Genomic DNA, 16,527 nt, shown 5'->3' on the forward strand with positions numbered 1-16,527 from the left:
GGCGGGGCCAATTGAGCCAACCCGGGAGAAGAAAGGTAGCAAAATTTAAAACAAAATTAGAAGTAAGTTTAGATTCAACTTATTTTTGAGTGTGTCTGCATCGTAATCCAAGTTCATTTAAATTTGGTTATGTTATGTTACGAGCGCGTTGCCATGCAAAAAGTCTCCCCCTAGTGGGCCACTTTTGCATTTGACACCCCTGATTTAAGTGACTACTGTTGTTTAAAGATGAGAAGCGCAAGCGAATGTAGTCTGAATTGAATTTCCTTGCTATTTTCCTCATCTGGCAACCGGAATTGGCCCAATCCGGAACCCGTGCGAACGAACAAAAAGTTCGAACTCGGATGGCACTTTGAAACACGGGGACATCACGCAAAAAAAACACACGAAGCTACCGACTCTCTGGTATCGTATCGCCACAATCAACGAAGCGGTCGAAGGGGGAAAAAAAAGGCGGACGTTTGTATCGTCTCCTCCGATTGGTTAAAAATGGAAAGTGCGTTACCGAAGGGGAGTGAAAAGAGAAAAGCACGAAGACGGGGTGGAGATTTTGGCGTCTTTTTGGCAAAACGGCGGCCTTGACTCACTGGATCAGACGCTCAGGTGGGCAGGCTGATGTTGGCACTCTCCGCCAGGGGGCTGGACATGCGGATCTGGGAGCTGCTCTTGCTGAGGATGGACAGCTGAGTCCCGCCGTTCACTCCGCTGCTCGCCAACGACGGGTGCCTCTGCTGCTTCAGGTCCACAGCAAAGTATCGGTTCACCCTCCAGCTGCGCCATTTCCGCTTGATCTCCGACTGTACCTTCGGGGAGAAACTTCACAAGGTCATTTTTACATGCACTTTGGCCAAAAACTTACTGATGGGCATCCCCGTACAATTTCGGGAAAAAAGAAGGAGCGTGAGAGAAGCATTACCGTATTTTCCGTACTACAAGTCGCCTATTTTTTCCCCATAGTTTGGGGTTATACTCGAGTGCGACTTTTAAGTATTTTTTATTATCTCTCCGACCATGACAGCCTATTTATTGTTGTTTTTATATGAAAAACTGTTATGTTAACACGGCCCGTTTTTTCCTCCAATTTGCTATTGTTACCGTAACGTACGTCTGTTCCTGGTTTTTAATCAAATAAAAATTGCCCTTTCAAAAATGCGACTTATACTCCAGTGCCACTTACATATTTTGTGTGCATAATTTGGCTGGTGCGACTAATAGTAAGTATAAGTAAATAAATGATATAAAATGAAAATCAGTGAATTTAAATGCCATAATTTTACAAAGGTATGAACATTTAAAAAGCTATTTATCCTGTTTTCCTTCATTTTACTATTGTTACTTTAACCTATGTCTGTTTATGGTTTTTAATCAAATAACATTTCCCCTTTCATAAATGGGACTCAGTGTGACTCAGATATTTTTTGTGCATATTTTGGCTGTTACGGAAAAATATGGTAAGTATAAACAAATAAATAAAATAACAATCAGTGGAAAATGCCATGATCTTATCAAGTTATCAACATTTGAATAGCTATTTATCCCATTTTCCTTCATTTGACTATTCTTACTTTAACGTGTTTGTTTTTAATTTCTAATCAAATAAAAATTGCCCTTCCATAAATGCGAAATTATACTCCAGTGTGACTTAAATATTAATAATTTTGCTGGTGGGGAAAATATGGCAAGTATAAACAAATAAATAAAATAAAAATCAGTGTAAAATGCCATGATTTTACAATGGTATGAACATTTAAATAGCTATTTATCCCATTTTCCTTCATTTTACTATTGTTACTTTAACCTGTCTGTTTATGGTTTATAATCAAATGAAATTTCCCCTTTCATAAATGCGACTTATACTCCAGTGCGACTCAGATATTTATAATTTGGCTGGTGGGGAAAAATATGGCAAGTATAAACAAATAAATAAAATAGAAATCAGAGGAAAATGTTATGATTTTAGAAAGTTATCAACATTTGAATAGCTATTTATCCCATTTCCTTCATTTTACTATTCTTACTTTAACATGTCTGTTTTTTATTTCTAATTATATAAAAATTGCCCTTCCATAAATGCAACTTATACTCCAGTGCGACTCACATATTCATAATTTGGCTGGTGGGGAAAAATATGGCAAGTATAAACAAATAAAAAAAATAAAAATCAGTAGAAAAATGCCATGATTTTCAGACGAAATCAACATTGAAATCGGCCGGAATCGAACCGGGTCGGCATCACCGCTTACCTCTCCGTTGAGGAAGCAGTAGAGGACAGCCACCACAAAACCCTGCGTGAAGTACAAAAAAAAACAACCATTTTTAAACAATAACAACAACTCGAAACTACAAGTAGGCGGTTTGGTTTACCTGAAAAGACCCGAGACCCAGTTCGAAAACCAGCCGCTCCCTTTTGCTAACGTCCTCCGGGGAGAAGGCAAAGACGGTGTAGTGAATTCCAAACAGGGGAATGAGCAGTAGAGTGGAACGCGCCAGACGCCTGCGCGACACATACACACACGGGCTCGAGATCGCACTTGTTCACCGACAATCGACGTACTAGTTCATAAATGGTGACCAAAACGCTCTATGAAGCCATTGGTGGACAACGTAACACTGTCAGACCACACGTAAGATGGCGGACGCACAACACAAAAGGACATGAAATGGAAAGCCCTTTTTAAGAGAATTATGCAAGAGGGAAATTGCTGAATTGGCTCGGAATTTCCCTCAAATTCCTCGTATGTCAAGGTATTACAGTAATCCCTCGATTTTCACGGTTAATGTAGACAAGACATGGCTGTGATAAAGGAAAAACAGCAAAAATAAAAATAATATTTAAAAAAAGTAATAATAATATTTTTTTTAAACTTCAGTGCCGAGTTCTAGTAGCAAGTGGAGGAAAGGGGAGTGGCTTCCGCTTGCGAGTTTCATTTTGGATTTTCACATTTTTATGAACTTTAAAAATTATTATTTTTTTACTTAAGTGCTGTTCTAGTAGCTAGCGGGGGATGGGGGAGTGGCTTCTGCTTGCAAGTTTTCACATTTATTTCACATTTTTATGAGCTTTAAAATATATATATATATTTTTACTTTAGTGCTGAGTGCTAGTAACTAGCGGAGCAAGGGCAGTGGCTTCCGCTTGCGAGTTTTAGCGTGGATTTTCACATTTTTATGAACTTTAAAAATTATTATTATTTACTTCAGTGCTGTTCTAGTAGCTAGCGGGGGAGTGGCTTCTGCTTGCGAGTTTTAGCGTGGATTTTCAAATTTTTATGAACTTGTAAAATATATATATATATATATATATATATATATATATATATATATATATATTACATCAGTGCTGAGTTCTAGTAGCTAGCAGAGGACAGGGGAGTGGCTTCCGATTTTCACATTTTTATGAACTTACAAAAAAACATTTAATAAACAAAAAAAAAATGTCCGACACAAAAAAATAACGTGATGTCGTGAAACTGTGATATTCGAGGGATTACTGTACTATACTTTAAAAAAAAAAACTTCTTGGCTGTCGATTTTGACTGGAAGGGGCCATCCGACTTCAAATGGAGTCAATGGCTGTGAAAGAGTTAAATGCCTAACTTTTCCAGCCTCGGGTCATATAGATCATCCAAACACACACACTTACATGCACGCACACACACACACACTTACAGTGTGATGGCGGACAACTCTGACATCCTGCACGAATGCTGAACAGCCTGTGAGGGCTCACTGAAGCATTTCTGAGCACAGCTGCTACACCGCACAAAAGACAACACAACAGCACAACAAAGACAGCGTCTTTAGGGACACACACGTGATCGGACACATATGCGCACACACACAGACACGCCATGTGAATTCATCTTGAAAAGTTGCAAAGGAAAGAAAGAGAAAGAAAGAAAGAAATGGCAACATTGATTTTGTCCGTGTTTGGCTTGAACCGTTCTTTCGTTCTGGATTAAAACAATTGACGTACTTTGAAAAAAAAAACATACAAATGAATGAAAGTAGACAAGGACGGCCGGCGACCGGTCCGGGATTGACCCCGACTCAGGGTCGCTCACTTACAGGTAAATGCTGGATTCGTTGCCGCCAATGTCGGGGGACTGCAATTTCTGCACCAAGATGATGATGATTCCCACAAAGAGGACAAAATTGATCTAAAAAAAAATATATATATATATATATATATATTAAACATATTTTGTTAATGGTTCACAGGTTAAGTGACTAGTTCTGATCATTTGACACAAAAAAACAACTAAACCGCATACATGGACATAGCATATTGAGTTATCTTTATTTATTTATTAATTAATTGGATTGGATAACTTTTTTAATCCTGTTAAAATCCTGTTCTCAATGAATGGTATTTATTTTTTATTAAAAACTAAATTATTCAAATAAAAATGGATAAAAGCAGAAAAACACCAATGAAATTTCCCCAATACGGGATGAATAAAGTTATCCAATCCAATAACTCTAAAGTTGTTTTTACTTTTCTTTTTACACATTTCACAGTTTTCAACTTCAACTGAAAACGCCGATCGTCGTCCAATTTCTTTCGAATGGGAGGACTGCAGAGTGCCATGGTGATCATTTTTCCGCCAACCTTTCTTAGTCAAAAGGGATTGGGCCAACAATGGCATCCATTTGGATAAATTTAACGATAAAGGGTTCATTTAAACATGACGTTATCAAACAGCCTGATATTGTGCGGGTGTTTTACCATGATGGAGGCCACAACAGGTCCTTTGATCACCCACCAGAGAGCAGTGTGCTCATTTGTGTCCCAGCATCTAGAGAAAGAAGAATTCAAAAGATTACAGTTGTACTTCTACTTACGAATGCCCCTAGATACGTTATTTTATTTTAATATTTAATTTCCTTTAATTTTTGTCTGTTTCTCACATCTTTCATACAAAAGTGGGACACTTTGATCATTATTAAAGGGTTTAATTGGTCGTTTTTTTGAGGACCGACCGTGGAACGAATCACAGAATTTACATATAAAGTACTTTTCTGCTTACAAAAAATTCAAGTTACGAAAAAAGTTCTGGAACCAATTAATTTCGTAAGTAGAGATACGATTGTATTTACTATTTGACATACATGACAAACCCTAGTTAGTAACCCTTGTTAGTTTTGGGGCATTTTAAGGTTCCTATTCATTGATTGGCTGCCAGTGAAGGCACTCTTTTGGTGGCAGGGGTCGAAAGAACGGATTTCTGGTTTTGTCAAAAAAATGAAAGCAATAATTCTGTGGCCGAGACATTGTGAAAAAAACAAAAATGGCGGATACTTTGATGGAAAACGAGCCTGTTCTTACCCAGTGTCGTGAAAATGGAGTCTCAGAACGGCCCAGACTGTCACACAAATTGTGGGTGTTCCTAAGAAAATAAAACAAATCATTTAAGGCATATAAATAAAATAGATAGAAATGTTTTCGTTTGACAAAACAGCCTTCATTTATTTATGATATTATGGCGTGTCGAAGTATCATGGGACAAGCAGAAAGTGGCCACATGTTTTTTTCATGCATTTTAAAATGATACATATGTAGCTGGCGCAACAGCGCTATATAGCGGTATAGTGGGGAACTACAGTTAAAACAGGGCAAAAAACCGTTTTTTTTTGTTTTTTTAAAGCGTTTGTAACGTTTACTTAAGTCCAAAATCCAAAATTGATTTCTGTTTCTCTCCATCACATAATAACTTTAAAAAAGTACCCATTTCCCTTAGAAATATAATAATAAAAAAGATATTTCTTGTTTTATCATTGAATTGAATTGAATGCCTTTATTGTCATTATACAAGTATAATTTGATTTAAGGATTTACCAGAGTGCACACATAAATAAGTAGTCATAAAAAGATTTAGATACAGTAAAAAAAATAAAAGAATGACTAAGATGTTTATTAACTAATATGTTTTACAAGATAGGATTGCTGTAAATCCATTTTTTTGCAACTAATAAAAACCTGACAGTAATTTTGACATCAGTTTTGGGTTGGTGGTGAAATAATCCATTTAATCGAACTTTAAACAGATCGTCCTTCAACTCGTTCCCCAATGTGAATATGAGAAACTTAAAGATGAGTTTTGAGGTAGAGTAATAAACACAAAAAGAAAAAAACTAACACCTGTGCACTCCAAATATTCGATTTTCCACCCGGATTTCAATCCCAAGAACGATGCAAAAATAAATACATACCCCATCCGATGATTGTATACCAGTAGAAATATCGCCTTTCAGGAAAGAAAGTCTCCACCAGCAAGGTGAAGAGGTAGAGGCCTTCGATGAAGAGCCAGAAGTAGTTGGACATGACGCAGTAATGGAAGAAAACCATCACTGCTTTGCACGCCACCTGCAGAAAACCCACAAAGTGTCTTCAATAAAAGTTCAATGCGAGTGCTACGAAGGGACTGGACGTTTATTTCTGTCAATGGCAGGGACACGGAATCGTCCCAGGTCAAATTGACACCCTGAATCGGTAGCCAGCCAATCGCAGAGCAGGAGGAAAGAAACAACCGATAGGGACAATTTAGCATCCTATTAGCCTAGCATGCGTGTTTTGAGATGTGGGAGGAAACCGGAGTACCCGGAGAAAACCCAGGCAAGCCCGGGGAGAATACGCAAACTCCACACAGGAAAGTCCAGACTTGGAATCGAACCCACGACCCCAGAACTGCGAGGCCGAAGCACCCACCACTTATCCACTGGGCCACCGATGCTACCATAATTGGTTGATATTATAAAAAAAGGTACTTTACATCATTTAAATTGGACTGTGACAAAAATACCAAAATCTAGTCAAAAATACAATGAAGATACCGATACATTTGTTATAATATAAGCCATACATAACGAAAAAAAACTTGTATATTGAATTTTTAACCAATCTATACCCTTGAAGAGCTTTCGTCGCCCTATTCAATATAGGATCGGACGCTTACCGTGTGCACAAAGCAATGGTCGCTGTCCTCCTGCGCGTACAGCACACCATCCTTGATGAAGACGGAGATGGCTCGGAGCATGAAGGACACGAACAGGTTCATGTGGATGAAATTCCTGGTGCAGTGAAGCTTCCTGCCGAGGAAACAAACAAACGGAATATATATATATATTTTTGCTATTATTTTTCAGGCAGGTCTGAGGCATCCATTTTAACAGTCGGCATGTTTGAGGGTCATGGGCGGAGATAGACGTCCAATCCATCATGACGTGGCGGGCTGGAGATTTGGGAGGAAATATCATTTGATGCCATCACCATAGGTTATCCACTTTGAAAATGTTGGATCGTGGTATAAAAGCCGAAAAGGACTAAGTCAGAACTCCACATTTAAATAATTATTATAAATATATATATTTTTTAAATAATGATGAAAGATGTGAATCTAAGCTTTCTTTTTATAAGTTTTGTGTTCACATAGCCCAGAAAAAAAAATCTGTAGCGCTTAAAAAAAAAATCTTGCCTTAATTTGTTCATAGTGTCACCAGGTTTTGCAATAATTCATCTTTATATCTCTCGTCTTCAAGATGTACCCGAACCAACCCGAGTCTGACACCCCTAGCTTACCTGAACCTGCAGAGGATAACCATAGCGGTGGTGAGAGACACCAGCGAGGTGCTGTAGCCAACCGTGTACAGGGCTTTGACGGAAGCGTAATACATGTCCTAAAAATGCACACAGATTAGATTAGACAAAATTTTGCACGCCCGAAAGTGCCAAGGGCTCACCGGCTTAGTGGCGTTGTCGTAGAAGAGGCAGACGTCCAGGTAGTGTGGGTAGGGTTCCGACCAGCCGTCCTCCGTACAGTTCCGGCTCACCTGCCCCATCTCTGCGCGGAAAATCATCCGGGACGAGTGAGAGGGAGTCGGCGCACGGGACGGCGAGACACGGGCTCACCGTCTTCGGGGCCCATCAGGTCGTGGAATAACTCCGGGCAGTTGACCACCACCACCTCGCCCACGGACGCCGCCTGCCAGCAGGTCAGGTTGTCCCACATCCAGGGGCAGTCTGAGGAAGAAAAGATTTCGGCAAGGTTAATCAACGTGAAGGCATTGACGAGTCAAGTTTGCATGTCCTCGCGTGGTTTTTCTGCGGGGACTCCGGTTTCCTCCCACATCCCCAAAACATGCATGCTAGGCTAGCTGGTTGAACACTCCGAATTGCCCCTATCTATGAGTGATTGGTGATTTTGTCTACTCGTCCCCTGCGATTGCCCCAAGTCAGCTGGGGTAGGCTCCATCACCCCCTGCAACCCGTGTGAGGATAAGGGGTTCAGAAAATGATTCAATATAGAGATGTTTATCTCAAGGAAGTAAGATACATGAGTAATTAGCATGTTTATTCCTCTCAAGGGTTGCCGGGGTGCTGGAGCCTATCCCCGCCAACCGTTGGCAGTGAATTGGTGGCCAGCCAATCGCAGGGCGCAAGGAGACGAACAACCGGGAATGCTCACACTCACGCCAAGAGACCATTTGGAGTGTTCAGTTAGCCTAGCATGGATGATTTTAGCCTAGCCTGGATGATTTTAGCCTAGCATGGATCATTTTAGCCTAGCCTGGATGATTTTAGCCTAGCATGGATCATTTTAGCCTAGCATGGATGATTTTAGCATAGCGGGAGGAAACCGGGGTAAACGCAAACTCTACACAGGACCGTGTGGAGAACACTCCGGCACCCTCGTGAGGAAAAGCGTCCCAGACGATGAATGAGCTCATGAATGTAAGACATCTGCTATGTCTCATTCTTTCCTCTTTCTAAAATCAGTTGGAGCTAATTCACTTGCCCAGACTAGAAAATCCAATCGTCTCTTTTCCGTCTTCTTCGAGCACCCCCGTTCTCCAGATGTTCGCCATCACTCTTGCTCCGGTGATTTTGGAGCCCTGGTCGCGGAGGCGTGTCCAAGTGCGGTTAAACACTATAAGCGCAAGCCCTTTTGACTTGCATGATAGTCTGGTACTAGAGTGACTATGTTGTGTGGACAGGCGCAAGTGTGTGTTTTGTAGACCTTTCTTTCCCTTCTTCCTAATGTGCTTGCCTCGGTGTGCTGAGCCGGACAGGAAGACAATTACTTTGAAAGGGCAAATCTGAGTCAAATGAGGCATACTGACTTGTCCATGAAGCGCTGCATACTTCTTGGCCTCAAGTCAAGGTACACTTGGGCCTCACCACACATTTACTGCTTAACCAACCTGATAAGATAGCCCTAATTCATACATATACATATAAATATACATGTATAAATACATATACATGTATAAATACATATACATGTATAAATACATATACATGTATAAATACATATACATGTACAAATACATACATATACAAATACATACATATACATGCATAAATATATATACATTATACATGTATAAATACATATACATGTATATATACATATCCATATAGACATACACACATAAATATACATATATACATACATGTATTCACACATATATACATACATATATATATATATATATATATATATATACATATACATGTATAAATACATATACATATATAAATATATATATATACATATATACATATATATATACACATACATTATACATGTATATATACATATATATACACGTATACATATACATATAAATATACCGTAATTACTCGAATATAACGCGCACTCGAAAATAACACGCAGGTATAACTTTGGGCCAAAAAAATCTGGAAAAACGCAGTACTCGAATATAGTGCGCACCTAAAATTTCCCGCTGACGAAAATCAGAAATCTTACCTTTTTTTCTTCGTTTCACGATTGTTTTGTTCAAACAAATTTATTCATTAGAATCCTTCAAATGAAAAGTTCCTCTCTCTCTTTGTCTGTCCTCTCATACATCTCTTCGTTGAGAATCCTATCAACGTCCACGCTTCCTTCATCCACTTCCTCTTCCTCCCACAACACATCATCCGATTGGCTTTACGAGATGACGTAAAATCCGTGCGTCAAAGTGAGTTTGACAATGCTTTTTTCGATCGAAAATTTGTAATTTATTTTAGTTATTGATTATAACACTGAACTGAGAGAGGGTGAACTGAGACGGGTACGAGGCTAGAGGGGGGCAGTGGTGGTCTCGGCTTCACGAGATGACGTAAAATCCGTGCGTCAAAGTGAGTTTGACAATGCTTTTTTCGATCGAAAATTTGTAATTTATTTTATTCAATTCAATTTCAATTCAATTTATTTGGCAAGAAAAAGCACCAGGCTAAGGGCCATGTAACAAGACACCAAAAAAAAAATTAAAAAAAAAAAAAAAATTAAAAAAAAAAAAAATTTGTTTTTGATTATAACACGCACCCCCAACTATTGGAATTAATTATTTTGCAAAAACCTGCGTGTTATATTCGAGTAATTACGGTATATCTATATACATATACACATGTGTATATGTATATGTATATTTGTATGTATATATATATATATATATATATATATATATATATATATATATATATATATATGTGTGTGTGTGTGTGTATGTGTGGACAATGGAACTGCAACAGATTTGAACCCAATATGAATATGTAAAATTAAATGACAATTTTTATATGGACAAACTCACCCATGTTCAAGTCGTCACTAGGGTCATGCATGTCCATCCTCTCCATACATTTGTCATGTTCTCGCTGGATGATGCAGTGCTCCGATTCTGACGCCACCTAAAAATATAAACATAAGATGGTTAAAAAATTGCCACGCTCAAAAAAATGTCGAAATGACGCTCTTTCCCAGCACCCCGATTTGGATGATCTATTTAATAAATGAAAGTGTAAAGTCTTTCAAGCTGGCCCTTGAATCCTTAGATTTTTCTGGAAATGGCCTTGGAGCAAAAGTTTGGACACCCCTGCTTTGACGTCTCCGTGAGTTTGCCCCGCCCCCTTCTCTCTCTAGGCAACAGTCACTCCGCATGAAGTGACTGTCCTTTTGACTGACTCATCACTTTGTAACACGACGCGACCCCAGGAGGCACTTTTGCTAGCTTAGCGAAACGCTAAGCGACTAACTGCGAGCGAGCACACTTAGTTGCTACTTCTTTTTTATGTTTAATGATTGCGCTTATCGACGCCATCTTTTCATAATCAAACCGACATGGCTTTCGCCTTCGGGGGAGTCGATGCGCTGTTGCTAGGCAGCGGCACCCTCTCAGGTACACGTGGAGAAAAATACTGAATGCAGATGAATGATAGAAACTCCGAGATGATGATTAGCGCTGTAATTTATTTATGTCCTGTATGGGATGTAGGTCATGTGGTGTCGAGGGGCAATATTTGTCAGCGTTCGCAACATGCAGAATGATGTAAAATTTCATCTCAGGAATACATAAATACGTTCGATCTTTCATTCTTTCAAAAAACCCACACAGGACAACATGCTAACTCCACCCAGGAATCCATCTTTGAGGCAAACGTGCTATATTTTATATAAACTTAGTTACTTACCGGGATTTCTTGCACACTCACCTTGCCCTATCACGTCCCTATCCGACCTATCGTCCCTATACTTCAGTTGCTAGGTACCCCCAAAAACCTCATGGACTACTCTCGTAAAAATAGTCAGATGGTGATAGCCACGCTATATGTAAAATAGGTCGCATGTGTATTTAATGATATTTTTCTTCAGTTTTTTCCTCCCTTTTTCACTGTATTATATATTATATATAATATATTAGTTTCTGGATAAACAATACAATATAAACCACCACAATGTGAGTACTGGAATTATCTGTCTCTAAGCAGCTTGAACTCAAAACAACAACAATTGTGGTTGTTTGAAATAAATAAGATAAAAATTGTAAAAAAATAATACAAATAAATAACAATTGTGGTTGTTTGAAATAAACAAGATAAAAATCGTAAAAAACAAACAAAAAACAACAACAATTGTAGTTGTTTGAAATAAACAAGATAAAAATCGTTAAAAATAAATAAATAACAACAATTGTGGTTGTTTGAAATAAACAAGATAAAAATTGTTTAAAAAACTAAAAAAACAACAACAATTTGGGTTGTTTGAAATAAACAAGATAAAAATTGTAAAAAAAAAAACAACAATTGTGGTTTGAAATGAACAAGATAAAAATCATAAAAAATAAAAAAACAACACTTGTCGTTGTTTGAAATAAACAAGATAAAAAATCGTAAAAAAATAAAACCAAACAATTGTTTTTTTTAATAAACAAATAAAAATCGTAAAAAACAAACAAAAAACTAAAACAACAATCGTAGTTGTTTGAAATAAACAAGATAAAAATAATAAATAAATAACAACAACAATTGTGGTTGTTTGAAATAAGATAAAAATCATGTTTTTAAAAGAGGTATATTCAAATGCATGTCCCAATTACGGACTTTTGAAGATGACTTAAACTTAAAGTAGTGATAATTCAATTTTCTTGAAAAATCTCCCAAAACCGACGTCCGGTTGGATTGGTCGCTGCCTGCAACCGACTGTTCTCCCTCAAGGCTATTTCCAAGGGCCAGTTAACAACCCCAGACGGCGATAATAAAGGCGGGATTTCGCCCGGGTCGACGGCGCCATTTAACACACGCTAAGTACATGACAACGGGAGGTCAAGGTCAGCCGGCTAGCCTGGCGGATACCGCGTGTAAAGATGTCTACTGTGGGGGACACTTCACCTTTGTCGCTTGGGGGGGTTGTGATGAGTCATACTGTGAATTAATTACTTTTTGCTGGATGTCTTACGGTAAAAAGAAAGAAATATATAGTAAATAGACGTGGTAATCCACCCACACCAGTGGCATGTTGGGTCATTTCGAAAAGACGTTAGTTCCGCACGAGTGACCATGCATGCCTGGTGGCGAAGAAAATGAACGATACCATGAAATGCAACAGCTTTCTGCATATATTTATCATGTATGCTAATCATTTTTTCCCACCAATTTTGGTCCTATAGGCCAGGGGTGTCAGATTCGGGTTGGTTCGCGGGCCAGACCATTTTAGATATATTATTTAGATTTTTTTTTAATAAATGGATTAAAAGAACTGGATTAAAAGCCCTGAATATTCAGTTTTTTTAAATCTGGCCCACCGCATTATTTTGTGTGGCCCGTGAAAGTAAATCATGAGTGCCGACTTTCTGTTTTAGGATCAAATTAAAATGAAGAGTATAGATGTATAATAAATTTCCTGATTTTCCCTTTTTTAAATCAATAATTGTCATTTTTTAATCCATTTTTTCTGTGTTTGTAGTTCAAAAATCATTTTGTAAAATGTAAAAATATATATAAAAAAAGCTAAAATAAACATTGTTTTAGATCTATAAAAAACTGAACATTCAGGGATTTTAATCCAGTTCTTTTAATCCATTTATTAAAAAAAATCTAAATATTATATCTAAAATGGTCCGGCCCACGTGAAATCAAGTTGACGTTAAAGCGGCCCGCGTACCAACTCAAGTCTGACACCCTTGTAATCTTCAGCGTACACAATTTGAAATGATTAAAAAAAACGTGAAAAACTTATAAGTTGCCAGGTATGTGTTAGGGTTTGAATATATACATTTTAAGTTTGGAAGAAAGTGAAAATACTCACCAGAGGCAGCAGGATGATCAGAGTCAGGATCAAGTCCCTCATTGTCTCCATTTGAAGGCCTTCTTGTGTGAGCGCACGCACGTTTTTGGCTATGTGGGTTTTCTCACGGCACAGTTTAGCATCAAGGGCCCTGCAATAATAACACATCACAGAGGAAGTGAGAACTATTAGTCCGATTTTTTGGAACTGCTTCCATCCGATGTGAAAGAGGATGTAACAAGAAGCTCTGAATTCAATTTCAGGTTATCAGCTGCCATTGACTATGATGGACGTCCAATTTATTTGAACCAGGGGGTCCGTCAATTGACTTAGATTGGACGTACATCGTCGTCGATGGAAGGGGATGGCTTTGATGTAACGTTGGATTAATAGATCCACTAAAAATGTCATTTATTTATTTATTTTTTTATATATAAAGATCAGTGGCGGGCCGTCAGGGCCTTCAAGGCCTTCTCTGCTGGCCTAAGAAATATCTGAATCATATATTATATTTTGTCCATCAATACTTATTAAATAATTCCAAATTGTCTGTTAGCTTCCTTTCCCCCTGGTTGCACTGCTTCCAGATGTGTGTTTTCATATTGAAGAATTTAACCAATCACATTTCAGCCATTATTTGTTGCCAGGGTCAGAAATCTGCCTCAAGGCCTTCACAATCAGTTCTGCAGGCTCTGCTGCATTAAACAAGCGTCGATAAGACGTCCATCGCTGTCTTTTCCCGGGAAAATCGCCCCCCGGCCCGGTTGTAATGTCTGAAAAGCTCCAGTATTTGTATTTAATCATTAAATGCTGCTAGGAAGTGGATTTTACCCGTTGAAGGCGCTACGAGAAAATGCACGGACCGCCACTGATATATATATATATATATATATATATATATATATATATATATATATATATATATATATATATATATATATATATATATATATATACACCTATCACACTCGAGTATAAGCCTTACCAACCAAATAATGCACAAAGAAGAAGAAAAAATGTCAGTTTTTCAACTATAACCTAAAAAAACAACATAACAGGGTTTTGTGAGCAAAAAAAGCATAAGTCATACTTGTGTATGATTCACAGGCCCAGCCAAACAATGAAAAAAAAGTACGACTTATAGCCTGGACAATACGGTAATGGTAAACTGATATTCCACAATGGTGCCACTTGCATAATAATGCATGTGACCTTTCTGACCATATATGTGGGTGGATTCTTTTTTTCCAATCTTAAATCCTATTTTACTCAGCATGCCAATTAATCTAAATAACCAAAAAGTAGGGGAAAAAGATGAAAAGACCCCTGCAACTCTTTGGAATCATTGTTTTCTTATCATTGGATAGCCGTCGCCATGGAAACTACACCGTGCATCATCAGCGTCTAGCATTATTTAAAAAAAAAAAAAAAGCCCCAGAGCTATGCATCTCATCCATCTTTCACCCTTGAACACAACCTGTGCTTTTTCTATCTAAATACAATTATTGCGTCATCATATTAATTCAATTTCTTTATTAAAAAAGTCTTTCTTTGGCCATTTAGCCACATTCGCCCCCCCGAAGCGTCCCGAATTAAATCCTAAGCATCTTGAAACAAAAACATTTTAAAAGATCCGCAAATTTGGAGGACTTCCAAAAGGAAAAAAAACGATAGCAAATGAATAAAATAAAAGCACCGCCCCCGTCCTTCTTGACTTACTCATATACACGGCTTATTGACACAGCAGTGAATCACTGCAAGCTCGCACACACACACACAAACACACACACATGGATATAATCGCACACCCACTTGCCAGCACTGGTTTACGTACATCCAAAAAAGTGTGATGGGGGGAAAAAAGGGGCGTGGATTAGTGAAAAACGTCCCCACGGGGACAAACGTCCTGACGTTCGAGGTTGTGTCACACACACGAATATCAAAACACACAAACAATCAGTTAAATGTGATGGAGAGATTTCAAGCTGGTGTTTTTTTGTGTCAAATGACTGCTAAAAGGAAGATTGGCGTATTAAAAATGGAATGAAAACAACAAGAGATGTCCTGGAAATGATCATGTGATCAGAAATTGGGATTGTGCAATTTTCCAGATGGTCAGAACCAAAAATATCGAGATTTAAAATGGAATTTTTGGATTTTTAAGTATTAGCTATTATCTATAAATGTTTGCTTTATGCTTCTGGATTATTTTGTTAGTTGTTAATTTATTAAATCTCATAGCAAGTGATCATATTTCACTGCCATTGCTAGCGAGAGGCGTCCAATCCGATTTGACTGGAGTCAAAATGGACTTTACACGAGTGAAGCAGATTTGACATAAAAGAGTTCAATTGATCACCTTTTTTATATAAGTTTATCTACAGGATTATTTAAGTGTAACTAGTTCGTTATTTTTATTTGTTAGTAAAGCATTCCGTATTTTCACGACTATAAGGCGCACCGCATTATAAGGCGCACCCTCAATGAATGACGCATTTTTAAACACAGCTTGCCTTCTAAGCATTACTGAACTTTTGGTGGCGCTCATCGATGATAGCCTATATTTCACGTGGAGGCTAGTTGATTAAAAAAATATGGCTATATATATATATATAAATAATATTTCGCTTCAGTTCAGGTCAGCTGCAACATGTTAACTAAACATAAAAAAAGAACATTGCAAATACTGGGGGTTCTAATATAGAATATACCGTATTTTCACAACTATAAGGCGCACCCTCAATGAATGACACATTTTTAAAAAAAATCCATATATAAAGCACACTGGATTATAAGGCGCCCTGTCATTTTGGAGAAAATGTAAGACTTTTAAGTGCGCCTTAGTCGTGAAAATACGGTAGTTTTTGCTAATAACCATTTTATGAGGCTTTAATGTTGGGTAGAGTTCTTCAAATTGGGAAAAAAAGACCCTTGGAAAAGCCATTTTGTCCCACTATAATAC

At 37.9% G+C, this 16,527-nt stretch overlaps 1 protein-coding gene across 8 annotated transcripts in view; it reads right to left on the reverse strand.

The window, feature by feature from the left end:
• adcyap1r1a (adenylate cyclase activating polypeptide 1a (pituitary) receptor type I) overlaps positions 1-16,527 on the reverse strand; it is a 53,516-nt gene that overhangs the window by 27,122 nt on the left and 9,867 nt on the right. For 4 of the 8 annotated variants that reach the window (XR_013304190.1, XR_013304189.1, XR_013304191.1 and 1 more), the window contains exons 6-19: positions 13,587-13,716; positions 10,597-10,693; positions 7,910-8,020; positions 7,741-7,841; positions 7,580-7,677; positions 6,957-7,089; positions 6,214-6,367; positions 5,330-5,390; positions 4,730-4,799; positions 4,069-4,160; positions 3,670-3,753; positions 2,365-2,494; positions 2,244-2,285; positions 588-816 (exon numbers count right to left, since the gene is read on the reverse strand). Coding sequence is in view for 2 of the 8 variants with exons in the window: in XM_077615055.1 (XP_077471181.1) it covers positions 592-816; positions 2,244-2,285; positions 2,365-2,494; positions 3,670-3,753; positions 4,069-4,160; positions 4,730-4,799; positions 5,330-5,390; positions 6,214-6,367; positions 6,957-7,089; positions 7,580-7,677; positions 7,741-7,841; positions 7,910-8,020; positions 10,597-10,693; positions 13,587-13,637 (1,449 nt within the window). In the remaining 6 variants the exon portion in view is untranslated. Of the gene's footprint in view, positions 1-68; positions 817-2,243; positions 2,286-2,364; positions 2,495-3,669; positions 3,754-4,068; positions 4,161-4,729; positions 4,800-5,329; positions 5,391-6,213; positions 6,368-6,956; positions 7,090-7,579; positions 7,678-7,740; positions 7,842-7,909; positions 8,021-10,596; positions 10,694-13,586; positions 13,717-16,527 lie in introns of those variants that run through there. The other 4 variants (XR_013304192.1, XM_077615056.1, XR_013304194.1 and 1 more) reach the window with 4 other exon arrangements.

Source organism: Stigmatopora argus, chromosome 12 (genome assembly GCF_051989625.1).
Source record: "Stigmatopora argus isolate UIUO_Sarg chromosome 12, RoL_Sarg_1.0, whole genome shotgun sequence".
Classification (NCBI taxonomy): domain Eukaryota; kingdom Metazoa; phylum Chordata; class Actinopteri; order Syngnathiformes; family Syngnathidae; genus Stigmatopora; species Stigmatopora argus.